Genomic DNA, 17,079 nt, shown 5'->3' on the forward strand with positions numbered 1-17,079 from the left:
GTGGGTCAGTTCAGACTCAAACTGCAGCTGCTGATTTTAGCCCCTCTGGTGCCTGATACCAGAGTCGTGCTGCATTCAGCTTGTTTGTAAAGACAAAATCCATAAGGTTTCAATGAGCCGTGACAGAAACACTGCATCACATGTGGAGAATTTTGATAGAACTAGTAATCGATGTGAGGGTCTTAAAAATTCTGTCAGAGATTTTTGGAGCTTTGAAAATGTTTCTTTTCTGCTTTCCTAATTACGTTATGTAGGCATCCTTGTGCTCACACTCTCACCTGGTAGACCAGGCAAGTTTTGAAATCTCTGCGGATGAAGCGCACAACTTGTTGTGGAGGGGAAAAAAATAAACCAGACACATGTACACACTCCCAGGGAGGAAGTAAAAGCAAGTGATGAGTTACTAATGACTCCAGCTGGCCACCGGAGCAAGAAGGTGTTTCACCAGCGCTGACAGTTATGTTGTCACTTTCCCATGTACCTCAGGGTGTCAGACTTTAAAACGAAGTGACAGATCACTCCTAAAGCTGCTCTCTCCCAGCTAAGGATGCTGAAGGCTGGATCTAGAGACAAAAAGGTCAGGCCACTAGGCTGGTTGTGCTAATGGACTGCTGACCGGGCAATAAGCCACCATCTCAAGAGACATTTGCAGCCGAGTTCTCACCTCAGTGATGCTCACATGTCCTCACATTATATAGTGAAGCTCTCACTTTAGTTATCTAAATACTTGCATGCTTCCACTAAATGAGTCGCTCTTTTTGCCATTTAATGTGCTGTCCTCTTGGGGTGATGTTCAGGACGAGCTCCATTTCTTTTTTCCCCTCTGAAAAATTAAATCTTTGAGCTGAAAGCTGGGTTGAGGCATTTGTAAGGCTCTACCTCAAGATGGCAGTGTTCACCACGACAGATCAATGCCACAGCAACAGCAACACAGGCAGAGGAGAGCTGTGGATTTGAACTGAAAGTGGTCTTTTTCTCAACCTAAATGAAATAATGAGAGAAAGGCAGTTTGGGATGAAGTGATAGTGACGGATCTGAATGGATGACTTCAGTTTCCTCTGCCAAATGAACCCTTCCGGCCTCACCTCTCATGCTGTTGTGAGATCTGGCTGCTTTTAAACTTTTAGAGGAGGATTCATCCCAAAATGACATCCCAGCATCATAGCATCAGGCTTAGAAATGAGTGCAGTTTATCCATTGCCCAAAGAGCTTGCACCGTGAGGCTCTATGGCTTTGATGACTCGGATAGCTGTCAAGGTTATTTGTTATGGACAAGTGCTGACGACTGGCTGCGGGGTGCTAAATGTGGAATATAGGGTGTGAATATGCACTTCGTGCAAAGATGCTTAGACAATGGTTTCTCTGTGCCGACTGCAGTTATAAGTGACTCTGCACAAGGATTGTGTTGTGTGTTTGTGTTTATTCTTAGCAATTCAGATTCCAGAGAACAGTAAAATCACATTTTTTTTCTTATTTATTCATTCATTTTTCTCATACTTATATTATCACCAACCTGACTAACAGGTTATACTTTTGATGTGTCCCTTTGGAGCCACTGCACACAGAAAATACAAAACCACAGAGAATAATCCTTCATTATTATTATTTTTTTCTACATTGTCATCATCACAACAGCGTCATCATCATCATGAGCAGCAGCAGCATCCTCATCACCCCCCTCCAGCCTCCGGGTTTTGGTTAAGCGCGTGCAGCCTGCAGCATCTCCATGGAGCATCACACAGCGGACGACCCTCCGGATTGCGTTAAATGACGTGACCGCGGGCCAATCCCGAGTCCGCTCGCTTTGACGACGCAATTGAAAGAGATGGGCGGTGTCCAATGACGAGGGTTGGCGGGGTGGGGGTGAGAGGAGGAGGAGGAGGTGGGGGAAGCGCTGGAGTGGTATACTTCACCACCCCTCCTGTGGGTTTGCAAAGAGTTCGTGCGCGATATTCAGCTCTGGGAGCGCGAGGGTGAGGAGGACCGGCGCATCCACTCAGCGAATCGGTGTGACTCTGAAGTGCCGTCTTTATTTTTATTTGATTTCATTTTGGCATTTCCAAGTGGGATTGATTCCGAAATAATCACCTTTATTTAAAAAAAAAAAATTCGTCCTTTTTTTTTAATCCTGTTTGCATCTGGCGATGACTGATGGAGCTTGTTGAAGTTGAAACATGACGGGACACGCGTGTCTCCTATTGCATTCACCTCGTCGGCGCCTTCACCTTCACAGGTAGCAGGGGGAGCAGATTTTTTTTTAAGAAAAAAAAGATCTAAAACAAAAACAGTTTTGCATTTCTTTTTTTAATATTTGATTTTTTTCGGGCAGTCTGCCGGAGATGAGCATTGATTTGGGGGAGCCGTTCTAATGGAAGAGACCACAAACCACTGACCACCCTGCTGTGTCTGCGCGCAGAGCGGCGCTGATCACCGCAATCCCCGCAGGTCGCGCAGTTGGGTCCCCTGTCCGTTCCTGAACTTACACGGGGATCTGCGACACGGGCTATGCAGCTTTTGACTGACCCCTTTCTGTTCGATCAGCAGACCTTTTCTTCAGTCTGATTAGTCTTACGGACCAGTTATTGCATTATCCCTCCTCCTCCTCCTCCTCCTCTTTCCTGGACCCAGACGCAGATCAGACAGAGGAGGATCTCTCCAGCACTAAACTCTGGCACACAGCGGCGCGCTGGATGAGAAGACTATGAGCTGACACACTCCAGTTTTTCTCCTTCGCTGCAACGGATTTGGGTATGTAGGATAAGAATAGGTCTCAGTTGCCCACTGAATTTAACATCTGACTGAGCGTACTTTGTATGCTTCATTCATGCGCATTGATTCGTTAAGCAGCCCACACACGGCTTAAGCTCTTTAAATTTGACAATTTAAGTGTGAAATTAATAAGAACGTGTAATGTGTTGTGAAGTTTGGCTGCCTGCGGGGTTTGGAAATTTCTCGGTGACCATAAAATGTGGAAGATTTGGGGGTGGAGGTGGGGGGGGGCATGAGAAGGGCAGCTGCTGTTGCTTTTTAAGAATTTACTGATGCAGGTATAATATTTCAAAGTGGGGCTCAACACTAATACGGATGCAGTTCGTTGATTGCTGATTGAATTGTTGTGCATGTTAAAGTTACTTAGGTGAAACTCTTGTTATGTATTCATAGGTGTGCACGTGGACGATTCCTGTCATCGCCTGTTACAGCATTGCTTAAAAAGAGATTACTAAGCTGAGCTGTAAAAAGGCTGGAAACTATGGATCTGAAAGACTTTTACCTGTTGGGCTCCCTGCTTGCCTGTATATGGTTAGATCCATCTATAGCTCAAGAGCTGATCTACCCAATCAGAGAGGAACTGCAAGAAAATGTCCTTATTGGAAATATACCAAAGGACCTAAACATTTCCCATATAAGTGCTGCAACTGGAGCAAGTGCTAATCTAGTGTACCGGCTCGTCTCGAAAGCAGGAGATAACCCGCTGGTGCGCGTTCTGAGCAACACTGGAGAAATATTCACAACATCAAACCGAATCGACAGAGAAAAGTTGTGCCCCGGTCCCTCCTTTGAGGATGCAGAGTGCTCCTTTGAAATAGAAGTGGTCGTCCTGCCTAATGATTATTTCAGGCTAATTAAGATCAAAATCATCGTCAAAGACACAAACGACAATGCCCCTATGTTCCCATCCCCAGTGATCAACATCTCCATCCCCGAGAACACCCTCATTAACAGCCGCTTTGCTATTCCTTCTGCCACTGACCCAGACACCGGCCCCAACAGTGTCCACAAATACGAGCTGATCAACGGGCAAAGCGCCTTTGGCTTAGACATAGTCGAAACGCCTGAGGGGGAGAAGTGGCCCCAGCTCATTGTGCAGCAAAATCTGGACAGAGAGCAGAAGGACACATATGTGATGAAGATTAAAGTCGAGGACGGTGGCAGCCCACAGAAATCCAGCACTGCCATTCTTCAGGTTACTGTAACAGATGTCAATGATAACAAGCCAGTATTTAGAGAGAATCAGATAGAAGTGCACATACCAGAAAACTCTCCTATTGGCACATCTGTTGTGCAGCTCCAGGCCACTGATGCAGACATAGGGCCAAACGCAGAGATCCATTATGTATTTGGGACTCAGGTGTCTCCGGCTACAAAAAGACTTTTTGCATTAAATACAACTTCTGGCCTCATTACAGTGCAGAGGCCCCTGGACAGAGAGGAAACTGCTATTCACAAGCTTTCTGTTTTAGCCAGTGATGGCAGCTCAAGTCCAGCCAGAGCTACTGTTATCATAAATGTGACTGATGTTAATGATAACCCCCCCAATATAGACCTGAGATACATAATCAGTCCCATTAATGGCACTGTTTTTCTCTCAGAGAAAGATCCCATCAATACTAAGATAGCCCTCATCACAGTATCAGACAAGGATACCGACATCAACGGCAAGGTCATATGTTTCATAGAGAAGGACGTACCCTTCCATCTCAAAGCTGTGTACGACAACCAGTATCTGCTGGAGACATCTGCGCTTCTCGACTATGAGGGGACAAAGGAATACAACTTTAAAATTGTTGCTTCAGACTCCGGAAAGCCAAGCTTAAATCAGACTGCTTTAGTGAGAGTGAGACTGGAGGATGAGAATGACAACCCGCCTATTTTTACACAGCCAGTCATTGAGCTGGCTGTTATGGAAAACAACAAACGTGACCTGTTCCTCACCACTCTCAGCGCCACAGACGAGGACAGCGGGAAGAACGCAGAGATTGTGTATCAGCTGGGACCAAATGCATCATTTTTCGATCTCGACCGTAAAACGGGGGTCCTGACGGCTTCCAGGGTTTTCGACAGGGAGGATCAGGATAGGTTCCTCTTCACCGTAACGGCGAGAGATAACGGCACCCCCCCTCTGCAAGCACAAGCAGCTGTTATTGTGACTGTGCTGGATGAAAATGATAACAATCCTAAGTTCACGCATAACCACTTTCAGTTCTTTGTGTCTGAGAATCTCCCTAAATACAGCACTGTGGGGGTAATAACTGTGACAGATTCAGATGCTGGAGAGAATGCTGCTGTCTCTCTTTCCATACTGAATGACAATGAGAACTTCATACTGGATCCATTCTCTGGGGTGATAAAATCTAATGTGTCATTTGACAGGGAGCAACAGAGCTCCTACACTTTTGACGTCAGGGCTATAGACAGCGGCAGGCCTCCTTGCTCTTCGGCTGCCAAGGTGACCATCAATGTCATTGACGTGAATGACAACACCCCCATTGTCATCTATCCCCCTTCCAACACCTCTTTTAAGCTCGTCCCCCTCTCCTCCATCCCAGGATCTGTTGTGGCAGAGGTGTTTGCCGTGGACAGTGACACAGGGATGAATGCAGAGCTGAAATACACTATAGTGAGTGGAAACAACAAGGGTCTCTTCAGAATTGACCCCGTCACGGGAAACATTACGCTGGAGGAAAAACCTGCTCCGACTGACATAGGCTTACACAGATTAGTTGTCAATATCAGTGACCTGGGATATCCCAAATCACTCCACACTCTGGTGCTTGTGTTTCTGTATGTTAATGACACTGTGGGCAACTCAACGCTCATTTACGATCTTATCCGGCGTACCATGGAGACCCCAATCGACCGAAACATCGGGGAAAGTAGTGAGCCTCAAAGTGATGACTATTTTCCTATAATGGTTGCCTTTGTTACTGGCGCCTTGGTGGTGATTATTGTCATCTTTGTGACTGTGCTCCTGCGCTGGCGCCACGCCACCAGGTTCAAAGCTGCTCAAAGAAAGAAACAGGGGACCGAGTGGATGTCACCAAATACAGAAAATAAGCAGAACAAAAAGAAGAAACGCAAGAAAAGGAGGTCCCCCAAAAGCTCCCTGCTTAACTTTGTCACCATAGAGGGCAACAAGCCTGACGATCCTGCTCATCAGCCAATCAACGGAACCATCAGCCTTCCCACTGAGCTGGAAGAGCAAGGGATTGGACGTTTTGATTGGAATGCCACACCCACCACAACTTTCAAACCCAACAGCCCCGACCTGGCTCGACACTACAAGTCCGCCTCACCCCAATCAGCTTTCCACCTCAAGGCTGACACACCTGTCTCAGTAAAGAAGCATCACGTCATCCAGGAACTCCCCTTGGATAACACATTTGTTGGGGGATGTGACACCCTTTCAAAGAGATCCTCCACGAGCTCCGACCACTTCAGTGCCTCAGAGTGCAGCTCCCAGGGAGGGTTCAAGACGAAGGGTCCCATGCACACCAGACAGCAGGTAAAGGAGAACTTTTACTGGTCTATAAGTACTGCCTATAACTGCCCTGTTCCACAGTGCTGAAGGTGCCAGTCTAGATTAGGGACTCTATATAAGGTACCTTGACGGAACAAAAAACAGTGTTGGAGACTCTGCTTCAGCAACATCTGTTGTTTCTTAACTTTTAAAATAAAAGAACAAGTGAAAGTGAACAACTGCAACCAAATGGAGTCGAAGCTGAACTCAACAGTCACACAAGTGTAGTCTTGGGTAACAAGCATAAATAGATCAGTGGTTGATTTTGCCTTACTTTTTTCTGTCCCAGGTTGGGGCCCTTGGTAAAATGTACCTACATACCATTTATTGTGACTTAATGTTCTCTGTGAAAGAAACATTTTTTTCTTGCCTATCTACTCAAAAAATATCAATCATAGCAAAATTCTTCTTATACAACCCCCCTCCCCTTCCAAAGTAAAACAAACTGTTTTCATTTCTCTCATAAAACTAAGTGTTTTCATGTCTTTTTTGTTTGTTTCTTTGCTTTGTTGTGTACTATAGTATCACAAAAGATTTAGTAACCTTTTAAACATCTGCCGCAATAACAATGGTCAATAATTAGTTTGCTCCTGTGCTATTGCAAATGTCACTGTAGGCTTTGCCTCATCTTCTAAGCTTGAATTAAATACCTCCCTTCAAATCGCACCAGCGAACTGAGTGAAGCTCATCTGGAACTTGATACACATCCAATTCTAAAAGGATTAGCCAATAATGAGCCTCAAATTTCACCGTAATCCATGCTGCTTTTTATCAAAGCCTTATTAATTTTTTTCAGCTAATAAAGCACCACTGCACAACACACAGTTTTAATCTAACGGAGCACACGTGGACAAATACAGGGAGCTGTAAATTCAAGGAGAAAAGACAGAGAGTGCAAGGAGAGAGAAAGGGAGGCTGTTATCTGTGGGTCAGGCTTGACAGGTGGTGGTACTGAACCTTTAGGTGGCAGTGTTGCGCTGCATGGCACAGCCTGGCACTGCGCCAACCTGCAGTGGAATTTAAGGGAAGAGAAGAAAGCAGGGAGACCGGTGTTAGTGTTCTTAGTGAAATATTCTAGCCTAATGATGCAGAGGCTGCACGGGGGGAAGATTGATAATAGCAGTAAGAGATGTGAGTGATAAGATCTATCTGGAGGAGAAAGTGGAATTACGGAGGTGACACAGAGCGATTCCTGTCGCTGCTTACCTCCGGGTCACAGCATCTGGGGTTGCATTTAATGTGTTTCTGTGTGAGAGGTAGCAGTCAAAAGAGGCATTCAGTGGCGTCATACACCAGGTGCGTGTGTGTGTGTGTGCGGTTGGTGATGTGAAAGAGAGGCAAGACGAGGCGAAGCCATGAAATGGGTAATGGTTGTTGCAGCGGATGGGTTGAGGTGAGGGGCACTATTACGACCCGAGAGGGGGACATATAAGATATTACACTATACTGTAAGCACAACTTCATTGATTTGTTCAGTCATCCCGCAATTCTACAGCAGATTTATTGGGATCGATAATTCTGACGGATGATTCAAAGGAGCCCTCAAACAAAGTCAATGTGTTCTCTATAGAGCCGCTGACAATATACATTTTCACTGGTGCAGCTCTCTGCAGTTTGATTCATAACTTTCAAGATACCTGTGTGTAGCATAAATGCTACCCCCACAGAAAGTGAGGCTTGAACCATGACTTGAATTGTGTTTCAGTTTAACTCAAAAACAGATGAGTTGCCAGGATTTCCTTTTTCTTTTAAGGGAGCCAACTGCATCTCAAAGATTTGACTTGATCCTTTAACCCTTGTGCTATCTCATGGGGTCCAGAAGATATATATTGATGTGTGATACCTCCCATGACAAAGATGGACAAAGGGGGGCAGGATTTTATGTCTGCCACAGACACCAGTTAAGATAAAAAAATCCTTAACAAAAAAAGTTTGGCGCGCTGTCTTGTGGGGTCCAGATGACCCCACTTTTAATAGGATAGCACAAGGACTAAAGCAAAATAGTTATGTTACAAAATTGACTAAAAGGTCAATTCTTGTATCATTTGATGAGATAAAGTCGTTGACTTCAAGATGAAATTAAACCCAAGCGTACATATTGTTTATACAAGTTGAGAGTGACACTTTTTTATATGAAGATCTTTATTATTAGATCGGTTACATATTCAAGGAGTCAGTGTCTGTTTCTACAAATGCGCACGGATAACCTTTGGGTTTAAGTATCTGATTGGTTCTCTCTGCAACAAAAATATCTGGTAGCGGCTCCAGCGAAGATTTAAGGTTAAATGGCAGCTATCGATTGCTGTAAAATGATTAGGCTGCACGGACTGCAATGACATGACAAGTGGGCTGTGTTATCATGGCCATTGTTTCATCCATATTTTGACTGTTTCTCACAGAACCAGCTATCAGAGTTGACACGCATGTCTTTTCTGTGTGGGTAGAGGTAGATTTCCACCTCCAATGACTTTTTCAGTTTTGGATTTCTGTCTGCACACCATAAAAATATTAAAATTAGCACACTCGTCTGACAAAGTGTATAAGAAAAATATGATTTACCTTGAGTGAAACTTTTAGCAGTCTATCAAAATGGTAATATCCCATGAGTTATCATATCACAGTTCCTGCGCTGGGGAGATGTTATAAGAAAAAAAAAAAGATAAGGATTGCATTATTGAAGTATTTATTTAATAGACCCAGATGTAGATCATATAAATATGCTATATGATTTAATGTTATAGCTATTTTTTTATTGGGCGGGTTGATGTAATATACTGAAATTGTATTCATTTGAGTGCTGATTTCTTGCACCATGTCAGGGTCCCATAGATTGATGATGGGTGATGAAATTTAACGTTATTTTTATTTTATTTTTTTTGGTTTATGCGTCATAAACCATCACTTAACATTTGTTGTCGCCTGAAGTTAAAAAGAAAGAACCAATTAGATGAAATGGGATGTTCATGTATAAGAGACATGAGGATGGAGGAAACGGCTTCTATAATTGACCTTTTCATTTCAAATGGAAAAGCAATTTTCTTCCTTTCCTTTCAAGAGTTTCTCCTATGCAACATCAGCACAAATCAATAACACTGGAACCTGATTAATTGAAATAAAAAAAAATAAATAAATAAAAAACTTAGAGCACCAACACAGTATGGCCTTCATTTATTTGATTTTAGAGAACACAGTAGATGAAGGGAACAGTGATGATAAAAACCCACAACTGTCTCCCGCCATAGACACATTCCCTCCGAAATCAGCTTCATAGGGACCCCAAACTTTGCTCATAGCAATAGAAGCAACCCTGCCCCACCAATTTTTTCCTCACTCATTATTTAGCCTCTAGGGACTCACATGATTGTAAACAACACTGAAGGAAATGGAAAAAAAAAACATGAAAACTGTCCTAGTTTCATAAGGCAATGCGAGCATCTAAGGAACCAAGTGTAATCATCCCTATCAGTCTTACTCTCTTCCTGTCAGCAGACATAGATGTGGTTCACTTCTATAACATGAAGCCAGTGGCTATGCATTAACAACATGCTCCATGTCAAAAATCCCAGCCTCATGTTGTGAGCCCGTTACTATGGTTACATAAGGGGTGCAGCGATTAGGAGTCAGCGTAGCATAAATCAAGGAAACGTGCGGAATATTAAAAATTTTAGGATCTCACTTTCACTATAATCTGTAAACTAAGCTATGATTAAAACAAATTCAGGGTTGATTTATTCCTAAATGCCCTTTTGCAGATGCACTAGTGTTGTCCTCTCCCCCTTTGCGTGTTTATGGAAGCATACAATGTGTGAAGAAGAATTATTATGCCACCGTATAGTATTTTTAGTTGTGCACAAAGCCGTTTATCGGTAACTATTTGTTTTCGTGGCGAGGCAGGAAAGATGCAAACGGTGTTAACCTGAAATTAATTTACTTCACGCTGCTCTGATGTGCTCTACTACACCACAACGCAGGCCTTAGCTCAGTTTCACGGGACTGTAAAGCATCTCTGTTTTGTGGATAGAGTTACCATTAAACAAAGTATTGGAAGAGTTTCCTCCTCTGTCTGGACCTGATTCATTTGTCTTTCTCTATTTGGGCAGATGGAGGTGACTGTTTCAGTTAAAAACTTTGAGAGGGTTATTAAATATTGAAGTTTGAAGTATTATTAAAGTATTTAATTGGAAGTGCGGGGAGAGACAAAGACCTTAGAAGAAAAAGGAACAAGAGTGCTATGTTGAGCACTGCTGCCGTTATCTTGTTGGTGCATTTAATGAATGGACATTCTATGCAAACAGGAGTTTATACAGACCATTGTAATTATGGAGCCTTGGGGGAGTCGTCCTTCTTGTGCAGGTTCATTTGCCACATTAATAAGGGGATTAGTAGTATGTACGGGGGCTGATGGCAGCAGGAGAAGTTTGAGAAGATTAATGAACTATGACAATGTTGCACCTGAGGGGAAAAGTCTGTTGCAATATCTTCTGGCTTGTGCTGACACAGAGTTTGGCGGGTTTGAAAGGGGATGATGGAGAGAGGCCAGTGATTGCTGCAGACTGCGATCATGCGTCGCACTCCCCAGCCATGCTGTCACTTAATCAGGCGACTGTTTTTATGATCTCTTTCCCCCCGAATGTGTTGATACTTATGACTGCTGCCATTCTGGAGAAGTCAAAATGAGAATGTGGATTATTAATTGCATCAGCTGAATAGATGTAAAGACAGTATTGCATCAAATCTGTGCCAAAAAACCCTATAGTTACATGCAGCAAGAATGGTCTGATAAGTGCATTCTCTGATTAAGTGAAATGTAGCAGATCCTCCAAACAAATGCAGTCTTTTTTGGGGAGATAATACACCACTAATACTGCAGGTGAAGCTTCTGTCAAAGCTTTGAATCATCAGTGCTAGATATGTGAGGTGCTTTATCACAGCAGAGACGTAGCATTTCTTTTATTTCCTTTTTTTAAATAAGGGTAAAAAAGAACTTGTCATGTACTCTCTATCTAGGGGGGAGGGTAAAAAGAAATAAAATGAACGGCGGGCGAAACTAATACAGAGAATGCTAGTACTATCAGAGGAGATTACTGCCCCAAGGGAGACCCCGTTTTGTCGGCGCAAAACAACAAATAAATCAAAGTTTGCTTTTGGTACACTGGCTGAACCGAGGTGTTCATTTGAGTATTCTATTTTCTTTTTTTTGTTTCCTGTTAAAAATATGGAATTACACTGATTTTTTTTTTGTAAATATATTTGTATATGTATTTATTTATTGATTTGTAACATTTTTGCCTTTTTTTTTCGTTGTTTTGCTTTGTTTTTCTTGTCTTTTTTTTCCTCTTTGCCGGTAACTGCCTGGGGCAGATTAAACAAAACACAGATGATGGCAAATTACCAGGAATTACATTCTGTTTTTGTGTGAACACAGCTCATTTTCATTTCAGTTTGTAAAAAATTTGCTTTAAAGTACTGTATGTTCATAAACATTTTCCTGTTACTTCTAAAAAAAAAAAAACATTCACTAAACTGTCTTAATAATGGCAAATACTATGTCAAATGGAAGTCTTAAGTGTGTGTTTGTGTGACTTTTCCATTTAATCTTTATTTTTGTATTATTATTATTATTATTATTATTATTTGTTGTTTGTCCTTCACTTTTGGCTGGCAACCCATTTATCTCAAATTCACCTTCCATTTCTGCAAATTCTCAAATCAAATTGATTAATGATCAATCTTCAGGGGGTTTGCTTTGTGACATTAATGCACAAAAGTCACCATGGCTTTTGTGAGACTGTCATTACTTAATTCATCTCCATGTTTTTACTAATCCACAAAACACATTTCCCATTTTTCCTAGGCAATCAATCACGCTGACATGCAGCTTTGTGTTCTCTTTTTTGTTTTTTTTCCTCTAACGCTGCATGATTAGAATAAGACAAGCTGCAGCTTAAAACATGCCCTGCAAGGTATCAAGGCCTCATTCGAATTCTCCGAAAATGTCCCTAAAAATAAGAGTAGAGGGTGGAAGAAAATGTTTCTTGACTGCGTGCTCTTCTGCAAAATGAAAACCCAAAAACATTTTATTAGAATATGAATTTCTGATGCTGCTTCATGGTTTTTTGTATATCCCCTGCCTCAGCAACCCATTTCTCCTTTCACTGCTCACTTGCTCTCTTCCACCCACTCCTTCTCCCCCTCCCAGTCTCCAGCCGCTAACCTTTCACCTGTGTGTTATCAGGGTCAACGCCGTTACAAGCAACGTTAAATCACCGAGGGTGCTTTCACCTTTGTGTTGTGATCATTAATGACAGATGCGAATGCTTTGTTTTCAGCATGTAACCCAACTTTCTTCCTGTTTCCATCCACTCTCTGTCATTAAGGAGTTGGAGGTAAAACATGGCCAGAGCGCTGCTGTATGTTCTGACATGACAATCCCAGAGGGAGACCTTGTCACCGGGTTGTTGTGGCAAGTAACACACAGGCTGCTGCTCTGTCACTAACGTGTGCAAGTGTCCAGACAAATAGTTGTGATAATGGCATTGCCAGCCAAACCCCAACCCTGAAGCAAAAAGCCACACTTGAAATTGCCTGCTTCACCACTGAGCTCGCAAAGACTCTGTAACCCTCATCAATGTAAATCGTTTTGTATATATGAGATGCTTCATGTAAATTGAACTCCTGGTAATCTTGCCTAATGTGCTGTGTTAAAGACTAATGGACTTGTTTATTATTTTACTTTTGTATTGTTTTTTTTTTTGTTTTTTTTGCTCTGTTTTTATTTCCCCTTCTTGGTGGGTGCATATATACATATATAAAAATATAAATTTTATCTGAAATAAACTTTCACTTCTTCAGTACACTGCAACCCCTACTCTGTTTTTAAAAGCTTTACCTGACCAGTGCTATTCTATCTTTTTAATTTCATAATAAATGTTTCAAAGAGATCATTTCTATCGTGTTTTGAATTCGTGCGTTTTGTTCTCTGTGGTGATAATAACTGTATGTATAAACTGGGATGTGTTTCCATCAAGCGACCATGTGCGCGCCACTTTTAATCAGCATTAGCCCTCAAACAAGTGCTTCAGCTGATTATGCTCCCCAAGTTGTGTATTTTGAAAAGCAAACTGCTTTTCTTGTTTGACTGATCTGTTATTTTTAAAAGCAGCAGAAAAAGACAGACACTCAGCCGGCGTAATGATCGACTCACGATTAAATTTTCCGTCAGAGATAATTCAAAGAGCTCATTTGGTTTTGTGGAACTTCACCATTTTCTCTGTGGGTGAAGTAAACACCCATTGTTTTAAAACTCTGCATGCAGTTATGATGGAAGGCTGAATGTGGAGCCCAAGTGACCTAAATTTAGGAATGTCAGCAGGACAACTGGCAGCTGTTTGACAATATTTCATACTGAGAGTAATTTTTATAAGCTCTACAGCCCCACTGTGGATGTTCAGATGTTCTGACTCCCAAACAGACGCATTTGCTGTTATTGCAGAATATTCTGCATGAAATCAATCATTTTCCTGTGTAAAGAGGTTTTTCAGAACCTGTGCAAACCACAGTTGCCTAGTCAGAGATTATTAAATGTCTTTTGAAGTTACAGCCTTTTAGGGAGACTCTATTAATGTACTCTCATCTCCTAAATCTTGATATGAAATTTAAATGTTAATGGATAGTGGTCTGCTGCAAAATGTTCCTCCTGAAATGCTTTGTTTGTTCTGAATGAATCTGAGCTTTTAATTCCTAAATTAAGAGCCTTCCACAAAACGCATTTACCCATCTGCTGTGCAAGTGCTTTCCTTTTCACCAAACATCCCTCTGTCATAATACAAATCTTTTAGATTTAAGAAAAAAGAATCACATCTTTATGTTGCGCATAATCATTACCAACTACATGTTGGAACATCGAGGATTTTCCAGGGTTTTTTTATGATTTACAGTCATATTGTACAATAAATTAAAACAATTAATAATAATTTACCAATTAAAATATTATTTTACTAAATCAAGGAGCCACCTTTGAGAAATATACCCATTAAACACCCACAGAAAAGGAAGTTCCTGTTTATGTTGTTTTAAAAGTAATTATAAATAGATTTCTTCTCTTCTCTTCAGGCCACTCCTTCTTTCTAAACCTTTATTTTTTTCAATTTCTAAGGTAGTTTTGACATTGTTTTCTTTCATAGCTACATACCATAATATACAATCATATACAATATTAAAGATTAAAAGGAAATGTAAGGCGTTTCAAAGCTTTCAGTCAGTAGTATGTCTAAGTCAAATATCTGTCAAAAATGTAGATTTTAAACTTTTTTGGTATATTATGTCTATTTTAATTTCAAGTGCCTAGATGACTATGTACTCTGTTTGAGGAGTGTAATGCTGCATTTACACTGAACGTGATTCATGTAGCGGGGGCATCGAGTTTCAATGTTAAGTCTATATACAGATGCGATCTGAGGTCCTGCGGCGCGGCGAGGCTGGTGCGGCGTGTGACGTTTTCAGTGACTCAATCAAAGGGTAAAAAAAAAATCCAATATGGCTGCTCAATGCGAGGATTCTGTCCTAAACTTCCATCCATTTTCTTAATCCGCCGGGGCCGCAGGGTAGCAGGAGACTGTCCCGGTTTGGAGAAGGAGGGATACACCCTGGACAGGTCGCCAGCCTGTCACGGAGCCCATGGAGCTGGAGCAATAGAGCCTGCTACACTAGTTAGCCGCCTGGTGAACAGCATAGTGAGCTCCGCCGCCCAGGCTACCGGACCATGGGCAGCGGATCTTGCTGTGCTGGCCTGGCAATGGTTGGCTGCTCAGTAGACAGAGAGCCGCTGCTGGTGCCGTGGTAGCGGACGTGATTGATCCAACTCCATGGGCTTTTTCTTATATTCACTAAGACAAAAATAAAAAGATCTTCCAGTTTATTTTTATTTTTCCCCTCTCGGGGTTAATGTTCAAATACTTACAAACAGAAGTAACGTTTTAAAAGGCCGTGACCCAGGAGCAGCTGGAGTTAAGGGTAACCAAACTATGAATCAACTTTTTTTGGCTGTTGACTTCTAGAAATGGAGCTGTAAAAGTGCTGTCTGTTGGTCATTGCCAAATTTCTGATAAATTAAAATAAAATTGTTGAATTCTTGAAAATATAGTCAAAAACCGCCCGTGTGCTGCCCCCTACAGGTTGAAATGATGTATTACAGTTGAATTTTGTGATTGGGCAAACCATGTAAATTTTAGAAATCTCACGTCATGATCTGCAGCTCCAGTAATTATAGTCCTGCCCCCAAGCCCCACCCCTCTGACTGGATTTACAAATTTCGGCTGTGGGCGGAGTCAACCTCCAACTGTCCTGTTTAGTTACCCTTTAAGTAAACCTCACAGGGAGACTCTGAATGATCTGGTGAACCAAGACACAACTAAATGCTTGCCAGTACCTCTGTAGTGCTCTCAAAACATATAATCCTGAGCCACTCACTTAACCTCACCCATGTTTTCCGATATGGCAAAAATTGATGTCCAGAAAACTTTGGCGGTTGCTCTGCGGTGGGGCGTCAAGGCGTTGAGCAGCAAATTTGTCGCGCGTCAAAAGAGAGGCGGCAGACATGAATTTCATGCGTGAATCATGTCCGGTTTAAATGCAGTATAAAATAGATTGAATGTTTTCTTTTACATTATACATGGTGTCATAAAGGGCAGGGAAAGATTTGTAGAATTAAAATAAGAAGTTCTGGTCAGCATCTCTTGCAGCAGAATAGTTACATGAAGTTAATTTCTTCATGGCTTGTAAGGATTCACAGACTCTGACGGAATTTGTTTCCAGCAGAAGTTCAGCTATTCGTGTAAAACAAATGCAGGGCAGTGATTTTTTTAAATTTGTCTGTGAATAAATCACATTTTATTAGTTTTGCAATGGATTTTTAATTTGTTTGACTCAAGGTTAAGTAAAGATTGCAACCCTGCTACAGTTTAATCTACTTGAGCCACCATCATCATCAACTTTATTTACATACCCCTTATAAAATGAAATGGGGAATACTGACTAAATAATTACTTAATGAATGTACTATTTTAACAATTAAACCCCAAGATAAAAAACAGTGAAAGATGCAACAATAAAACAAGATGCTAAAACACAACAAAACCAACAAGTTAACAACTGGGTTAATATGGTATGCGGCTTGTTTGTTTTGTAATGGCAGCTCATTCCATAGTTTAGGACCAAGGACAGGAAGGTCGCCTCCCAGTCGCTGCTGGGTGTTAGGTTCATCTAGGTGGAGCTGGTCCAAGGATCTTAAGGAACAAGCAGGAATGTGACAGTGGAGCACAACAAACAGGTAAAGTGGGGCCAAGCCAGATATTGGTGAGAAAAAAAAAATGTAAAGAAGCTCTGAATAAACAAGAAGCCGCTAAAGGTAAAGCTAAATCGGAGTTACTAGAACCAGTTGTAGGCTGACCTGCTGCATTTTGCACCGTCTGGACCCATGAGAGGAACGCCTGGCTGACTCCAACATAAAATGCACTGCAGGAATTGAGGATAAAGTTGCAATAAATGCATGGATTCCTTTCTTTAGCTTTCTGTCTGGGCTGCAAGACTGGATTTTGGTCAAATGTCTTAGTTTAAATAAACTATATGTCATAACTGCATTTATTTACATGTAAAACTGAAATAAAGGTCAACATTCGCATCTAAGTGTGTCATTTAAGATTTTTGAACAGGAGCAAGATAGCCAAGATGAACTTGATTAAACTGTGATTTAAAAAAAGAAAGGGAAAAACTTAAATGTAATT

General features: G+C 41.7%; 1 protein-coding gene across 1 annotated transcript in view; it reads left to right on the plus strand.

Annotated features, from left to right (window-relative positions):
* Positions 1 to 2,590: 2,590 nt before the first annotated feature.
* The window catches only part of LOC112160556 (protocadherin-9), a gene marked incomplete at its 5' end in the record, with an annotated part of 205,925 nt that continues 191,436 nt past the window's right edge, over positions 2,591 to 17,079 (plus strand). The window contains 2 exon segments of the mRNA XM_024295175.2: positions 2,591 to 2,748; positions 3,163 to 6,283. Coding sequence (XP_024150943.1) covers positions 3,251 to 6,283 — 3,033 coding nt within the window.

This window comes from Oryzias melastigma, linkage group LG3 (assembly GCF_002922805.2).
Source record: "Oryzias melastigma strain HK-1 linkage group LG3, ASM292280v2, whole genome shotgun sequence".
NCBI lineage: Eukaryota > Metazoa > Chordata > Actinopteri > Beloniformes > Adrianichthyidae > Oryzias > Oryzias melastigma.